Below are 16,289 nucleotides of genomic sequence, written 5' to 3'. Positions count from 1 at the left end.
CCCTGCGTTCATTCAGAGCAGATGTATGAAGCTTCCGTGTGCTGGACACTGAATACCTGACACTGTCCAGGAGCCCCCAGAGGACCTGTGGAGGGGTGTGGGCCCCGCCTGCTCATGGCCAGGCCCCGCCCCTCCCGGCTTCTGAGGGGCTGATTGGCTGCGGGCCAGGGTCTGGTTCCTGGGCGGGGCGCGCGGGAATAAATCTAGCTGAGCGCAGGACCAAACTCAGTCTGAACACGGAGCTGTGTCTCCCCACGCACGGTGTCCCCGGAGCCCCGAACTTCCAACCCGGACCCCTGGGCACCCGCTCGCACTACCCCCACCACCACCCCCATCATGCACGGCCTCGGGCTCCTGCTGCTCAGTGTGCTGTGGCTGCAGGGTGAGTGATGCGCATCCCACTCTGGCTGGTTCGGTCACTTGGCCCTCTGTGTCCCCCACGGGGCTCAGGGCTGATATCTGGGAATCAGGAGGAGCAGAGGTGGTCACTCAGCAGAGAGGCCCTGGGCAGGGGACACAACCTTCAAAAGGGAACTGTTGAGAACCGGCACCTGGCACTTCCTGCACTGGAGGTGGGGGCTGGGGCAGGGACACAGCAGGGTGGAGGACCCTGCCGCTTCCCCTCCATCCTGGGGCCCTGGGGAGATAGCCCACCCTCACTGGGATCCCCCAGCTTGGCAGGGAAGAGAGGACTGAGGACCAACGGCCTGGGGCCGAGGTGTGGGGGCACCCATTGGGACCTACCTCCTTGGGCCTGCCCCACGAGGCCGTCGTTGGCTGTGGGACAGTTTCCAGGTCTGGGCTAGGTGAGCTGCCTGCAGGCAGGGGTGGGGGCTGCCAGGTCCCAGCTCAAGGCAGTTCTGTGGTTAGTTGAGAAGTATAAACCACAGGTGCTGGGTGGGCAGACCTGCTCCCTCCGGGGCCAGTGCGCATCCTCAGTTCCTGGGCAGGGAGATGTCCGGTCCACCCTCAGCACCGGGGGGCAGCCTGGTGGGCCCCTGGAAGGGCTGGCGCTGGGCAGGATCCCTGGGCACTGCCAGGCACGAGTCTGCCTGGCTTCACCCAGGGTGGGGGTCCGATGGTCTTTTTAATGCTGAGCCCCCACTTGGGCTGGGGAGCCCGACCTCAGACCTCAGAGTCTCCAGGCGATTCCTTGTGGGGAGGGAGCCCCAGGGCCAGAGAGTGCCCGTGCACCTGCTCACACGGGGTCTCCCACAGTGGTCGCCCCCAGGGCCGCTCTGCCCCACGTGGAGCAGTACGAGGTGGTGCGTCCCCGGCGCCTGCCAGGAACCCGCACCCGCCGAGCCCTGCCCTCCCACTTGGTAAGTCTCAACAGGAAGCTGGCCTGGGGTTCCCCACCTCGCTCACCCCATCCCTCTGAGCCAGTTTCCCTCTGAGAGTGAGATGATAGCCCAGCCCGATGTGGAGGGTGGCCTTTGGTGCTGAGGGCCAGGTGGACTTCTGGATTTGGGGCAAACCATGGAGAGGGCTCAGCCCACTTGGGCGGTCTCTGTCCAAGCCACCCCCTTCCCCCAGGCCTCACCTTCTGTCCTCAGCCTCACGCACACCCTGCCTGGGGTGGCACCCACTGCAGCCTCCCTGTCTTCCTTTCAGGAACCATGCTGGTTGGGCCACTCCTCAGTTTCACTCCAGCGATAAGTCAGATTTCTCTTAGATGGGAGAGGGTGGCTCCCCAGGGTGTGTAGCATTACACCTTTCTCGGGCATCTGGAGCGGGGATTCCCCGGGGCTGCCTGGGGGCATTCCTGCGTCAAGTGCACATGAGGATGGGTCTGCCTCTGTGAGTGTGTGTGTGTGTGTGTATGTCCGTCCGTCCGTCCGTGCACGCGCGTGTGTGGGTGTGTGTGGTGTGTATATGTGTATGCGTGTGCCCGTGTGTATGTGGTGTGTGTGTGTGCGTGCGTGTGGCGGCGGGGGACAGCCCCATCCTGACCTCGGTGCAGAAGAGCTGCCTGCCACCTGGGCCCTCAGTCCACCCTGTGAGATAGCACACAGTGTCCCAAGGGGCCAGCAGCTGGCAGGGGCGCCCCTCAAATTGGGCCCAAGGTCGGAAGCTCACCTGCTATAGGAGGGACGGCCCCGCCCCACATCTCCTCTGGTGCCTTGGTTCTAGGGTTGTCTGTCAGAAGCTGTCTCCCACCTCTTTCTTCCTGGAAAAGGGATGTTGTCACTCTCCCTGCATGGACATATGGGGGATGTAAGCCCAGAGGCGCCCGGTGTGGTTCTGGGTGGAGCTCCCTGCTGCCCTGACCCTTCCAGTGCAGCCTTGGGCCCTACCTCCTTCCACTGGCCTGACTCAGCCACCCCCAGCTTTGAAGTGAATGTGGCTGGGGCAGGTCCCTTCATCTTGGACCCCTCCCTTTTCCCCTGGCTCAGGGCCTGTACCCAGAGAGTGTGAGCTATATCCTGGGGGCCCGAGGGCACAACTTCACCCTGCACCTTCGGAAGAACAGGTGAGCAGGGTCTGAGCCTGCCCAGGTCTCGGTCCCCAGGCTGGTCCCTCTCCTGCCCCCAGCGCTCCTGTGTCCCAGGCGTCCTGCTGCCTGTCCCAGCCTCTCCACACCAGAGGTGGCTTCTAGGGGAAATCAAGTGGGGCCCAGAGTGCCACAGGGGCTCTTTTCCAGGGACCTGGTGGGCTCAGGCTACACGGAGACCTACATGGCTGACAATGGCTCCCAGGTGACCGAGCAGCTGCAGAGGCAGGTATGGGCCCCAGGGTGGCCCTCTCCAGGCTGGCAGTGGGGGTACTGGGAGTTGGGGCACCAGAGCAGGGTCCTCATGCCCTCCTCCTGCAGGATCACTGCTTCTACCAGGGCCACGTGGAGGGGTACCAGCACTCCGCCGCCAGCCTCAGCACCTGTGCTGGTCTCAGGTAGGTGCTGCAACCCCGGGCCAGGCGTGTCAGTGTCAGGGCCCAACGCACTCCTCCGTCTCCAGGGAGGTGAACCGAGGCCCAGAAGAGAGGGTGGACCTGGGGACATCTGCTGCACTGGGGTGTCGGGGCCCTAGTCAGATGTCATAGGTTCCCGCAGGGCCCTGAATGCACTGTCTTGCTGCATGTCGCTGGCCAGGGCCACCTGTGCCTCCCTGGAGGGGCAGGCAGGGGACTGACTAACCCCAAGCCACGTGCTCCCTCTGCCAGGGGCTTCTTCCAGGCCGGCTCCGCCTTCCACCTGATTGAGCCCCTGGAAGTGGGCGGGGAGGAGGAGCAGCACGCGCTGTACCAGGCAAGGCATCTGCGGCAGAAGGCTGGCACCTGTGGGGTCAGCGACAGCAGCCTGGAGAGCGCCTTGGGGCCGCGGATCTCGGCAGCCTTCAGGCCCCGGGTGAGGGGGGCCTGACCCACTTCATCCCCATCCACTTGGGCCCCTGCAGCCCCCAGACTCCTGTGTGCTCAGCGAAGTGGGGGTGCTGCCTGCCGCCCTGTACTGGGGTGGGCCCAGTCCTGGCTTCCCCGAGCCCTGTGTGGGGTCAGTGTGTGAAGGCTGACTAAGGACAGCAGGGCTGTGGATGTGGCTGTGGCTGACCGAGTTCCTGCCACTGCCCCTCAGAACTGGCCACTATCCCGAGAGACCCGCTACGTGGAGCTGTATGTGGTCACGGACAGCACAGAGGTATGTGGGGTGGGCACAGGGGGCAGGACCCAGACGGCTGACAGGCTGCAACCTGAGGGTCTGCTGTCCCCCAGTTCCAGCAGCTGGGGAGCAGAGAAGCTGTGCGCAGGCGGGTGCTGGAGGTGGTGAACCACGTGGACAAGGTAGGGGCCATTTCTGCCGGGGTGGGGTTCTCCTCTAGGGGCTGCCAGGGGTCCTCCCAGCAGGGGCTTCCAGGACGTCCGGGTCCATTCCAGACCAGGCAGCCCCCAGCCCAACAGAAACCCTGATTGTGGAGGTTTGACGGCACCTGGAGAGGAGGGGAGGGGCTGGCTGTGATGGGCCTGGCAGCAGGTAGAGCCAGGGGAGGAGGGAGCTGGGACTTGGCCCCGTCCTGGTGACAAGTCCATCGCATGGACACTGCCTGAGGGGCGCCGGCCCTCTCACTGACCTAACCGTCTTGAACCTGACCCTCGGGACCCCTGTCCTCCCAGCTTTATCAAGAACTGAATTTCCGTGTGGTGCTGGTGGGCCTGGAGATCTGGAACAGTGGGGACAAGATTCACATCAGCTCCCAGGCCAACACCACCCTGGAGAACTTCCTGGCCTGGCGGGCTAGGGAACTGGCAGGGCGCCGCCCCCATGACAACGCGCAGCTCATCACGTGAGCGGGGGCAGAGGGCCACACATGGGGCTGGGAGAGGAGCACCAGGGTGGTCCCGGGGTGTCCACATGCAGACACTGCTCTCGTTTCCAGAGGGATTGACTTCACCGGGACCACCGTGGGACTGGCCAAGGTGTCCGCCATGTGCTTCCAGGACTCTGGGGCTGTGAACCAGGTGTGGAGATCCGGCCTAGGTTTTGCTGGAAAAAGGCTGGAGCTGGCCGCTGGGTGGGGAGCAGGGCTCAAGAGCTTGAGCTGGGATGTATGAGGGGGACCTCGGGACTCAGGTCCACCTGCTCGTCCCCACGCTGTTCCCTGGACACCGGAGCAGCTTTCTCTTTTGGAAGAGGCATTGATGCTTTTACATTTTAAGAAGTGATGTTGGCAGGAAGTGCCACCAAGGCCCTCAGCCTGCTTGGGGCAGCCAGGGCGGGAGGGTGGACGGGCCATGTGAGCGGCCCCAGCCAGCACGGCCCTGCCTGCAGGACCACAGCCCGAACCCCATTGGCGTGGCGAGCACCATGGCCCACGAGATGGGCCACAACCTGGGCATGGACCACGATGAGAATGTGCAGGGCTGCTACTGCCCCGTGCCACGGTCCGACGGCGGCTGCATCATGGCGGCCAGCATCGGGTGAGGCCCGGCCCCATCCAGCCTGGGGGCACCCTGGGGGCTGGCGGCCTGCCCACCCCCATGACAGGGATGCCCTCCCCTTAGCTCCAAATTCCCCAGAAAGTTCAGCCAGTGCAGCCAGACCGACCTGGAGACGTTCGTGGAGAAGCCCAGGACGGCCTGCCTGGTGAACCCCCCGGACCTCAGCCGGCTGGTGGGCGGCCCTGTGTGTGGGAACCGGTTTGTGGAGCACGGAGAACAGTGCGACTGTGGCTCGCCCCAGGTACAGGGCCAAGCACCCCGCCGCCCTCTGCTCTCCACCAGCATAGGGGTGCGGGGTCCCCGTCCCCCAGTCAGGGCGTCCACTCCTCACCTCCCGGGTGCCCTGCATGCCCACAGCCGCACCTGCTGCTCCCTGGCACTGACCGGACTGGCAGGGGTCACGGGTGGGAGTGAGCGGACCTCCCAGGGGAGGGGCCCTGGGTCGGCTCAGACCGCTGCCCCTGCGCCTGCCTCTAGGACTGCCAGAACCACTGCTGCAACGCCACCACCTGCCTGCTGGCCGAGGGGGCCGAGTGTGCCCACGGCGCCTGCTGCCACGAGTGCAGGGTGAGCACGGGCCCGGGGGCGCTGGTGACACGGCGCAGGGCAGGCATGGGTGCTGGGGTCCCCTGTTCCCATGGTGAGCTTTGCTCTGCTGGACCAGGTGAAGCCAGCTGGAGAGCCCTGCCGCCCTGAGAAGGACTTATGTGACCTCGGGGAGTACTGTGACGGCCAGCAGCCAGCCTGTCCGGAGGACGCCTTCCAGGAGAATGGCACGCCCTGCCCTGGGGGCTACTGCTACAACGGGAACTGCCCCACACTGGCCCAGAGGTGCCGGGACCTGTGGGGGCCAGGTGAGGTGGGCAGGAGCCCTGGGTGTGGGACCTGCAGGCCTGCCAGGTGGCTGCCAGTCCTGAGCTGGAGGACTCACTGCTCCTGGCCCCACAGGCACTCAGGTTGCCGCGGAGATGTGCTACACCTACAGCATCTCCCCAGGCTGCAGGAGCAGGATCCCCCTGGGCTCTGACAGGTAATAGTCCATCTGTGACTTGGCTCCCCTGGGCCCAGGGTGTGGGATGTCCCCGTAGGTGGGGCCACCAAGGAGTCTGCAGGCTGAGTCAGGGGACTGTCCCAGGGCCTGCCCTGCCTTCTAGGACCCCCGTGCGTGCTGCCCTTGTGGGAGGGTGGGTCACTGTGGCTGGGGGTGTGAACACCTGTGAGTGGACCCCAAAGCCCATCCGAGGGTCCTAGGCCTTACCTACAGCTCCTAGTCCCTTCAGCAGGAGACGCTGTGGAACTGGCTCCTGGCACATCCCTCTGCCCTCAGGGTCAACATGTGTGGCACTCTGCTCTGCGAGGGCGGGCAGAAGCCCCTGGAGCGAGGTTCCTGCACCATCTACTCCCGCATGGGCGCCTGCCAGGCTCTGCACCAGGACGACAGCACTGCCTACGAGCTGGTGCCTGAAGGCGCCAGGTGCGGGGAGGAGAAGGTAGGGCTGGATGCAGCCTGCAGTCAGACTGCCGGGTCCCCAGGATTAGCTCGAGGGGCCCAAAGCCTGGCGGGAGGAGAGCTGTGCAGCAGCCTCTGTTCTGGGTAGAAACTCGGGAGGCTCTCAGCGTTGGGGGACTAGCCCCTTCTCAGCTGAGGGGTTTGAAGGCTGTCTGTTCTGCAAGTTCCCCGGGGACGGGTGGGGCACTCCTCTGTGGCCTTGGGGGCCTAGGCTGGGCTGCAGATGGGGCTGTCCTGGGTGTGGGGCCATGGCACACCCCTCCCTGTCTGAAGCACAGCTGCAGGTTTCAGGTGGGTTTCAACTGATGGGGGGGCAGTTTTCCAAGCAGGTTCTAGACTGGCTACCTAAGGGTTCCCCACTGCCCCCCAGGTTTGCTGGAAAGGACTCTGCCGGGACTTTCACGTTTACAGATCCAGAAACTGCTCTGCCCGGTGCAGCAACCACGGGGTACGTGGGCCCAGGGGACGGCCTGCCACCAACCCTTTGGGCTCAAAGATGTGTAGGCTGTGCTCGGGGCAGCCCAGGCAAACAGGACAGAGGCCCGCGCCTGGGGACTGTGCCAGGAGCCCACGGGGGCCTCTCAGGCCTGGAACTGGTGTGGATCTGGGCATCTCAGGGTGCTCACAGTGCTGGAAGACACACAGGCCAGAATGGTCAGATTGGAAGTGTTCTGTTCTGAGCTCCTAATAACATGTACTGTGATGTAGGGGAGGTCAGAGCCCCAGGGCAGGGCCCTCTGTGCCCCCGTCTCGGGGAGGACGGCCCACCACGAAGCTGCCCTGCCTGCCCTGCGGCATCTTGCTTTGCTCAGAAAGCTGTGTCGTTCGGAGCCCTCCTCCATCGCCCGGGGGAGGCGCTGCTGTGGGTTGATGGTGGCAGCCCTGGACGCCCAGCCTGTCCTCCATCAGCGGGGGCCGGGGCAGAGCCCCTTGCAGGCTGAGGCCGGGCCTGCTGACTCGGGCGTAGATGGCACCTGGGTGGGCACCAGGCGGTGCAGTGGCGGGGGTCTGGAGGCCCTGATGTCTGGTTGTCCCCCAGGTGTGCAATCACAAGGACCAGTGCCACTGCCACCCAGGCTGGGCCCCACCCTACTGCGCAGAGCTGCTGTCCGATGTGCGCACAGGTAGGGCCCGCACCACCTCCAGGGTCTGGCCAGGGTTCTGTCTTTTCTCAGACCACCGGGGCAGGGCTGAGAAGCAAGCCAGGTGCCCCTAAACTGTGAGCAGCATATTGAAGACGTGGCTTTGCAGCCCCAGGCATTCTGACCCCTGGGGTCCAGGGCAGGGCCCAGGAGCCTGTGCCCCCACCTCAGCCCTACACGAGACAAGGGGCCGGCCTGGGTGGATCGGAGCAGGAGCAGCACAGGATAGCGCCAGCTCCTGGCCGGACTGTCGGCCCCAGCCTGGGCCCGGGGACCTCAGGGCCTCCCACCCTCTGAAGTATCTTCCTCCACAGTGGCCACTGGACATGTGGCCATCCATAGCACCACGGCCTCTAGGCCTGGTTGGGCTCTGCCCACATCACTGTGGGCCTGGGGCCATCCACTGCCAAGCCCTCCGACCGGTCATCGGAGAGCCCAGAGCACCAGTGCAATGTACTGGGTCTCAAGGCCGAGGGTCCTTAGATGGCCCTGGGATTTAGGGGAGGACCCAGGACTCCGGGTTGTCGGCATGGCCAAGGAGGGGCGTGAGGAAGGCACCCCCCGGGGCCCCTGCTGCCCCGAGCCAGGTCCGGCCCTGGTGACACCCAGCCTCCTATGCCCCCACAGCATCCAGCAGCTTCCAGATGGGCGTGCTGGTGCCTGTGGTGCTCCTGGTGGCTCTGGCACTCACCGTGGCAGGAGTGGTCATCTATCGCAAGGGCTGGAGCCCAGTCCGGAAGAGGTGAGGGCTTTCTGGGGTTGCAAGGCACCCATGTGTGCAGAGCGTGCCCCCTGTTCGCACTGTTGGTGAAGGGAACCTCTCACGAGGGACCCCTGCCTCTTGCTGAATAGGTGGCAAGCAGTGGTGACAGGTTGGTGATGTGCAAGCTCAGAGAGGCCCCTTCCTCCCTCACACACTTGACCCCAGTTGGCACCGGCCACCCGCCCTCCCTGGACACGGCACTCTGAGCCTGCCCTGCACTGGGGGTCCCTGACACCCGCTCTGTGGGGACCTCGAGCCCCAGGCCAGCCACAGCAGGGCACCCTTGCCCAGTGGCCTCCAAGCACCTCCCGCCCAGCTCAACTGGACCCTAGAACCGATGGGGCCCAGGACACATGAGGCTACCTCCCCCTCCTCGAGTGGCTGTGACCAGCGCACCACATAGGGGCAGCTACAGCTGAAAAGGACCCTGACCAGGCCTGGGGACCCTACATGAGGAGCCCCAAGTCCTGGACTGAATCTTGAGGCCAGGACGCACTGACTCATCTTATTTCTCACCAGGAATGTGGCGCCCAAGACGGCCATGGGGCTCTCCAACCCTCTCTTCCACGAGAGGAACAGCTCACCAGTGAAGGGCAGGGTTACGGCTCCCCCCAAGGGGCCCCCAGAGCCGATCCTCACATCCCATCCCTGCCAACCCCCCAGGCCCACGGCTTCTGTGGTGACCCCTAAACGGCCTCCCCCTGCTGTAAGCATCTGCCATCCCCAGCGGGCTCCCCAGGCCTCCCCCAAATCTCATGCCAGGGTACGGTCCCCAGGGGCTTAGAGTGGCCACCACTGTCACCTATTTAGAGGAGAAACAAGGCTTCAGGATGAGCGATCTGAGGACCCACGTAAGCTGGTGGCAGGATTGAATCTGAGGCCCAAGGCCTTTGCGAGGTCCGTCACCCTCACTGCTGCCCAGTTCCTCCGTGCATCCACAGGTCTGGGGGGCAGGCCCGCAGCAGACTGATGGAGGACATGGCCCCACGCGCACATGGGGCTTTATTCTCCCTCGGGGGGGTCCTCAGCTGGGTGAAGGGCAGCTCTGAAGCCAGGGGTTCCTGCTGGTGGCCGCCCTGTGAGACCCCTACTCATGCCCATTCCCTGCAGCCCCCAGCTGCCATGTCCAGCCCACTCTGCCCAGTCCCTGTGTACACCCAGCAGGCCCCAGACCAGGTGAGCCATATGGGTGCAGCTAAGCTGTGGAGGTGGAGGGTCTGGGGCTGGATTTGGCCAGGGACCCCAGGGTAGTGGCAGCTGCACCCTCAGGGGGCTGACCACCTGCCCTGTGGCCCAGTGAGGACATGAACTGGACCTAGGGGACCAGGGGGTCCTGACTGCTCTGCTCTCCCACCAGCCCAGACCTGCTCCTCCCGCCAAGCCCCTGCCAGCGCTGAAGCCCAAACAGGTAAGGGGACTCGGCCTTTGGGACGAGGGGCTTATGGGGGCTCCATCATCAGGCTTCCTCTGGTTTGAGGCTTCAGGGGTTCGGGGAAGCTCTCTCCCAAATACGCATCACTGGTGCCCCCCGCCAGCCCTCCACCACTGGGCTCGCCGGGGATGCGCCTTGCACTCTCACAAAGTCTGGCCCTGGAGGGTCCCCTCCATGGCTGGGAGCCCCTCGGGTGCCTCTGGACAGACACACTCACCTCCTGGCAGGCAAGGGGGGCAGACTGTGAGGGCAGGAAGGCCCCCCAGAGGAACAGGTAGGTGCCCCCCTCCTGGGACAGGGCTCTGCCCACCTGGCGCTCTGTGGGGCCCCATGTCAGCCTGTCGTCACAGGGGTGTTAAGTCACTGCTTGGTTGCAGTGGTGTCTGTGGGGAATCAAATCTCTGTAAGGCCCGTCTTCCCTTTGTGGTTAGTGTCTTGGACATACTTAGAGAGACGCCCGGCCTGTCACTCCTTAGACTGACCCACAAAGCCTCCGGCGGGGTCCTGCCCCATTAAAAGACTACACTATGGTGTTTGCTTAACAGAAATTCTCTACTTCTCTTTCCTTTTTAACTTTTTACTTTGAAGTAATTTTAGACTTACATTAAAGTTACAAAAATAGTCTTTAAGAAAAGTCTTAGAAGGGGTCTTGACAGGCCAAACAGGGAAGGGGAGTGGGTAGAGATTTCTGGCCGAGAGTGGTGGCAGCCGTGCGCCAGGATTGTGCTGGAGGAGGGCGTGCACAGGACTTCCCCCAGCTGCTCAGCAGGCCATTATGAGTATGTGCGCCTCCCTCCATTCCCATTCCGGTTCCTGTAGGCCTGGGCTGAGCTGGGCTCCAGCTTGAGGTCTTCCTCCTGCACCCTGGAGCCCAGAGCCTAGGTGGCTCTGGAAAAGCAGAAGTGCAAACAAATGCGAATTTGAACTCCAAAGACTCACATTCTGGCAACTTAAGAGCTTTACTGTGTGGGGTGGATAGGGGTTTTGAGGCGAGATGAGGGAAGAGGGCCAGCTGGTGATGGGCTGATGGGCCCGGGAATGGGAGCCCTGCCACATTTGGGTTTCGTTCTGGGATGGGGACAGCCATGGGTGGGGAGGGTGTTGGGGGAGCTTTTCTTTAGCGAGCTTAGCAAAGAGAAACCTGAAGGCCAGTCCGGAGCAGAGCAGGGAACCAACCCAGGGAACTTTCTAGAAGGTGCTGGGAAGATGGTGCCCTGGCATGTCCAGCCATCAGCTGTGTCTACCTCCTCCCAGGTCATCAAGCCAACTTGCACGCCCCCATTGCCACCCGTCAAGCCTGGGGCAGGAGAGGCCAAGCTTGGACCCAGTCAGGTGAGCCCCTTACACACAGGGCAGTGTCCACCTGCGCTGCCCAAGAGGGTTAACTCTGCTGCATTCTGTCAGTGATGCTGGTCCTACTGGCTGTGAACTTGCCTTTTTGCTCCACTGGAGTGGGGGGGGGGTCCACCCTTTATAAAGTGTCAGCTGCTAATATCACAGCTATCACAGCTCTCACTGAGTGCACATATTGTGGGATGAACTGAGGATCTGAATTTTTTAAAAAGTGAAAGGAAATTCGATTCAGTTGGGCTCTTTGTAGCAAGTGGTTTTTAAAATCAGTTCTTTTTTCCTCCTCCAAGGGAGCTGTTGGCCCAAAGGTTGCTCTGAAACCTCTCATCCAGAGGAGGTGATGGGGCCCGAGCTCAAAGCACCTGGGGGCATCTGTGCACCAGTCTGGACGTTGCCTGTGGTTCACGGGACCTTGCCACCCGCACGGCAGATGCAGCCCCCTGGCCCCAGGCCCTCTGTGCTCCTGCGTCCACTGTGAGAAGTCCTAAGAGAAGCGCCATCTCCTCGTGGCCACGGTCACTCTTCGGCATCCCAGGGTCACAGCCAAGGGCCTCTCCCCCTGGCCTCGGGAATGGGTCATCTATGCTCTTTCCTGGGGCCAGTCCAGTCCCTCCTCACCCACGTGTCTCCAGACAGCCACTGGGGTCTTGTCTGGGTCTTTGAAACCTCAGGTGCACATTCAGCAGGGCTGAAAGCGTTGAATTTTTTTGTATTTTATGATTAAGTTCTTGATCAAGTTCTAAATGAGGGGAGATTTTTACTAGGTCAGTGGAAAATAGTAAGCCGAAACAATGTGGAATTTATAAGATTGAAGGGTCTAACGCTTATTAAAATAAAACGTCTACTGTAAATGAATAAAGTCAAACTTTTCCCCTGCTTTTCTTCTTAACTTGATCGTAAGCCCTCGCGCACCAGAAGTAAACAGCCAGGCCCTCCGGCGCGGAGGAGGGCAGCCGGCGCCCCGCCCCCGGTCTCCCGGCAACGGCCCCGCCCTTCCGGCCCGTCTCCCGGCAACGGCCTGACGAGCGGCCAGGCCGCCGTGCCGGGCGCCGCCAGGCCGGGCCCCGTGGCCCCGTGGTCCCGCCGCCGTGGCCGCCCGGCGCCCTCTGCGGCCTCTCCGCCTGGCTGGACGCGCTCCCGCTCAGCCGCCGCAAGCGCCACCTGGCCCGGGACTTCAGCCGGGCCGGGGGCCGGGGGCCGGGGGCACGCCGCGGGGGCAGGGCCGCCGCCGGGCCCCGGCGCTCTCCGCTCAGGGGAAGAGCCCGGCCGCCATCCCTCCCGCCAGCGAGAGCCCCAGGCGAGGGCCGTGCCCCGGGAAGGCTCTCCCCTCCCCGAGCTCCATGCAAAGTTCAGAAGACCCCAGAGCGGGGGCGTGAGGGGCGCCCTGGAGGGCGGGCAGGACGGGGAAATGAGGTGGGGCAAAGGTGGGGTGCTGCCTTGACGGCCCCCCAGGAGGAGTGCGGCCAAGGCGAGGGGCCGGTTGTGCGTTCAAACTCGTCACGGGATTCCGGCCTCCTGCAGACTGGGGGCCCCGGCAGCTCCCACAGCCCTCTCCCCAGGACACCCACACCCCAGCAGTCGCCGCCAGGACTCCTCTGGTGCTCATTCACCCCTGTGAGGAAGCCAAGGAGCCCTAGCTCCGCAGGCCCCGCTCACTTGCGCCCCTGCCGGCCCCACCCCAGCGATGCTGGCGTGGATCGTGAAGCTCTTCCGCCACCCACCCCCACCCCACCCCTCCCCACCCCGGATCGGCTCGTGGACCCGCACAGCTACTTCCCCAGCTGCAGCGCAGACCAGAAGCTCAGCAGCTGGAGCGTCCTCAACAGGCAGGGCTGGGCCCGGCGGACGGCTGCCCTCGGAGCCGTGCAGGCTTTGTGCTCCCTGCCTTTTCCGCTGGGGCCCCCACTCCTCGCGTTGAGGGCCCTCCCGTCAAGGCTGGTCTGGGGCAGCCTCCCCCGAGCCCTTCCCAGCCTCTGGGACAAGTTCTCAGGTTGCTCCTCTGCTGTGGGTTCCCCTGACTCTTCAATCCAGTTCCTGTTCACTGGAACTTCACCGTCAACCTGGGGCTCCGGGGCCCCCCACCAGGAGCTTGAGACCTGCTCACCAGGGCACCAGTCCTGCCCTCTGACTGTGCGTCCAGCCCCTGCTGACCACAGCTCCCACCCACGCACTCATGCATAGTTCTGGGTGGCAGGCTCTACGCAGGCACAGCAGACATGGCCGTAAGTGGGCCCTGGCCTTCATGGAGCTGTGAGTCTAGGGGGAAGACAAATCCACCAGGAGGTGGACCCAGTGTCAGTTGTGATGCAACATGAAGGACGACGAGGCAGGACCTGTGAGGAAGTGACAGTGAGCACAGCGAGGTGGGGGTGACCTACAGGGTGGGGAGGGAGACCCTGAGTCCCTGAGGCTGGGCAGGGAGGGGCGCTCAGAGCCACTGAGGGTCCTCAGAGGGCAGTGTCTGAGGGGACCATGCTTGGCAGGGTCCAGGCCCAGCAGGTTCCGCTGGGACTCGCTTCGGAGAGCTGCCAGGGAAGAGGAGATTGGAGGGGGTGGAGGCAGGGGAGGCAGCTGCTCTGACCCCCAGAGGCGGGAGGGTGGCAGCTGCAGGCAGACGTGCTGAGGTCAGACCCCTGCACTTTGGAGGTGAATCAGCCGGACTTCCTCACAGAGTGGAGCCTGACTCAGGCAGGAAGAGAAGTTTTCTACCCAGAGTCCCTGGGACACGCATCAGGGAGGTGGTGGCCCAGGCTAGGACTCGCTTGGCCTGAGGGTACTGGGCGCCCGTGTTCTGTGATCCCTGGTGGGGTGGCCAGGAACAAGATGGCCACTGGGCCTTGATGGGGACGGGCACAGAGGCCCCCAGGCCAGCATCTCCCCACAGATGCTCTGAGGGCTGCACCCCCGATTCCTCTGCAGGAAAGTCTTCCACAAGCTACGTTTCTGAGTCTCTGAGGAAGATATCCGAAAGGTGGTGGCCAACACGCCTGGGGCCATCGAGCCCATCTTTGTGCCCTGAGGGAGAAGGTGGAGGCCACCCCCAACCACACGGACGTGGCTGGACTTGAGAGAGCAGTCGGAAGCCTTGGAACCCGCTGCGTTTGGACGTGGTCTTGTTACCTGCCAATGAGAGAGTAAAACCAGGAAATGAGTGAGGAAGAAGCCCCTGGGGCCCAGACTGCAGCAAAATCCTTGGCTGTGCCCCTGCGAGCCCAGTTCTGGGTCCCTTCCCAGCCCGACCCATCTGCTCTCCTTTTCAGAAGTGCTCCCCACTCTGCATCCTCTGCTTACCATCTCCCCAACCTCGTCCATCCTAGGGAGACGTGGGCAGGCATGTTGGCTACAAGCAGGGAGTCAGCCCCCCTTGGCCGCCTCTTACCGTGCAACTTTTGAAACCTTCGCAGGAGCCAGGACCCTCCAGCGTTGATGCTGATGGGCCCAGGGTGGGACTCACCACCCCTGCACACACTGGTAGTATCCCGACCCCTGAAGGGAGGGCAGGCCTCCCATGAGGGCAGGGCCTCGCTCAGAGAGAGCCCTGACTGCCCCCCTGGACAAATGGGAGCCTGCAGCCCTGTCCACAGGCCCCACTGTGTGCTGTGGCCAGGCCAGGCCCTTCTGGAGCCAGAGGCTCTGAGCTGATGTGTCCATGTGTCTTGCAGGCCTGCTGAGCCCCTCAGCACCCTCCAGGGCAGAGACCCTTTGGAGTCAGAGGGCTCCGGAGAAGATGGGCCACTGTGCGTGCGGCGGGTGGGTCTCCATCTCAAACACCCTACCATCCCAGCCCTGCCTCTGCTGGCCTGCTGGCCTGAGGGCCCAGTGTTTGCCTTTCAGTCAGGGCCCAGCTGGTGAGCCCTGGCAGCACCTGGACCCTCAGCTGCAGCAGCTCCTGGAGGAAAAGGAGCAGGCACTGGCTGTTCCGCAGGAGATGGTCAAGGTACAGCCCTGGGCCCCCAGGCAGCTCGGACCCATGCGCAGCGAGGCAGTGGGTGTGGCAGGCGGCGCCCCTGACCAGGGAGAGCCCACATCTAGTTGTATTGTTTGGAAAGTAATTTAACTGTGGGGTACCTAGAAGCAGAAACGAGTATAGTGGACCCCAACCCTTACAAACCATCCAACCTCACCAGTTACCAGGCCCTGGGGCCCCATTCCAGGGGCTGCAGACTCGCACCTAGATGTGCTGGACACCAGGCCCAGGGGCCGTGGGGCCAGGTCAGGGAGCAGAAGGCCCCTCCCCAAGGTGCACGCCTGGTTCTGGGGGTGCATGCCTGGTCCTCTGCTCCTTCTCGGGGGTCTCCAGCATTCTTGGGTTCAGGGTGTGCTCAGTTCCCTTCAGTGCCTTTCAGTGACCACCGTGTGCTCTCCCAGCCCCCACGGGAGCACCGGCTGTGCTGAGGACAGTGGGGGTGGGGGCAGGGGTGCAGGCCACCCCAGTCTGGCCTTGGGGTCAAAGGGCCGCCAGGAGTTGTGGTGACAGCGAGGTTCCTGAGGGTGCGCGGATCTTGCGCTGCTTTCCTGCGGAAGCAGGAAAGTGGTGTCATGGTGTGGTTTGCATCTGCCGAGGGACGGCGGGGAGGAAGCGCTGACGGGCAGCGAGTTGCTGCCTCAGCAGGGTCCCGGCAGCCCCTCACACCCACGGCCGAAGCTCTGGCCCCTGTGCTGATAGAGGGAGTCTTGGCCGCAGTGACCTGAGCAGCAGGGTTGGGCTGGGCGGGTCCACTGACACGTGGGGTCCTCCAGTAACCACGCGCAGCACTGCGCCATCTGCAGATGCCGAGGGCCGGCTCTGAAGTTACAGGCGGGCTTTCGGCCTGTTGTGGGGTCGGTGCCTCTGACCTCCCCATCGCCCGCCCCTCGTTGTTCAGGGGTCATCTGTGTTTTATTTTATGAAACTCGGAGAGGAAAACAGCTCATCTGCTGTTTAAAATGGTGACACAGCTGAGTGCCGTTTCCAGGACTGTCACTGAAGTAAGATGGCGTGAGGTGAAACAGACTCCCCGGGGGCCTAGGTGTGCAGGGGCCAAGGCCATCTGTGTCAACGGAAAGTCCATCACAGTGGCCAGCGCCTGCCCAGCGAGCCACCTCGGGGCACCCCTGCCCTCTTCAGCTTGTCGCCGGGAGAGGGCACTGGGGACGGGTGCGGCCTGGCCAAGGGTGGTG

General features: G+C 63.6%; 1 protein-coding gene and 1 long non-coding RNA gene across 5 annotated transcripts; both read left to right on the top strand.

The window, feature by feature from the left end:
* The first annotated feature begins 98 nt into the window (after positions 1-98).
* ADAM8 (ADAM metallopeptidase domain 8) lies at positions 99-12,006 on the top strand. Of its 3 annotated transcripts, XM_031462076.2 has the most exons (24): positions 99-382; positions 1,219-1,322; positions 2,397-2,473; positions 2,645-2,723; positions 2,816-2,892; positions 3,163-3,346; positions 3,572-3,634; positions 3,709-3,777; positions 4,108-4,277; positions 4,371-4,452; positions 4,763-4,911; positions 4,996-5,173; positions 5,410-5,499; positions 5,597-5,786; positions 5,881-5,962; positions 6,260-6,422; positions 6,813-6,890; positions 7,482-7,566; positions 8,212-8,326; positions 8,867-9,053; positions 9,458-9,523; positions 9,705-9,755; positions 11,034-11,111; positions 11,420-12,006. In XM_031462076.2, the coding sequence occupies exons 1-24, from the start codon at positions 337-339 to the stop codon at positions 11,468-11,470; spliced, it is 2,514 nt and encodes an 837-aa protein (XP_031317936.2). In that variant the 5' UTR covers positions 99-336; the 3' UTR covers positions 11,471-12,006. The 3 variants fall into 3 exon arrangements, 2 of the variants coding, with proteins under 2 accessions (XP_031317936.2, XP_031317937.2); XM_031462077.2 differs by lacking the exon at positions 9,458-9,523; XR_004139901.2 differs by lacking the exons at positions 9,705-9,755; positions 11,034-11,111; positions 11,420-12,006 and adding an exon at positions 9,158-9,244.
* A 1,322-nt stretch (positions 12,007-13,328) lies between these two features.
* On the top strand, positions 13,329-14,964 carry LOC135321881 (uncharacterized). 2 transcript variants are annotated; one of them, XR_010382071.1, is made up of 3 exons: positions 13,329-13,478; positions 14,049-14,600; positions 14,792-14,964. It is a non-coding gene; the product is annotated as an uncharacterized LOC135321881 (long non-coding RNA). The 2 variants fall into 2 exon arrangements; XR_010382070.1 differs by having other exon boundaries at positions 13,329-13,492.
* Positions 14,965-16,289: the final 1,325 nt, after the last annotated feature.

Source organism: Camelus dromedarius, chromosome 8, assembly GCF_036321535.1.
Source record: "Camelus dromedarius isolate mCamDro1 chromosome 8, mCamDro1.pat, whole genome shotgun sequence".
Lineage (NCBI taxonomy): Eukaryota > Metazoa > Chordata > Mammalia > Artiodactyla > Camelidae > Camelus > Camelus dromedarius.
The sequence above is the reverse complement of the archived record's forward strand: the minus strand, read 5'-3'. Positions and strand labels throughout refer to the sequence as shown.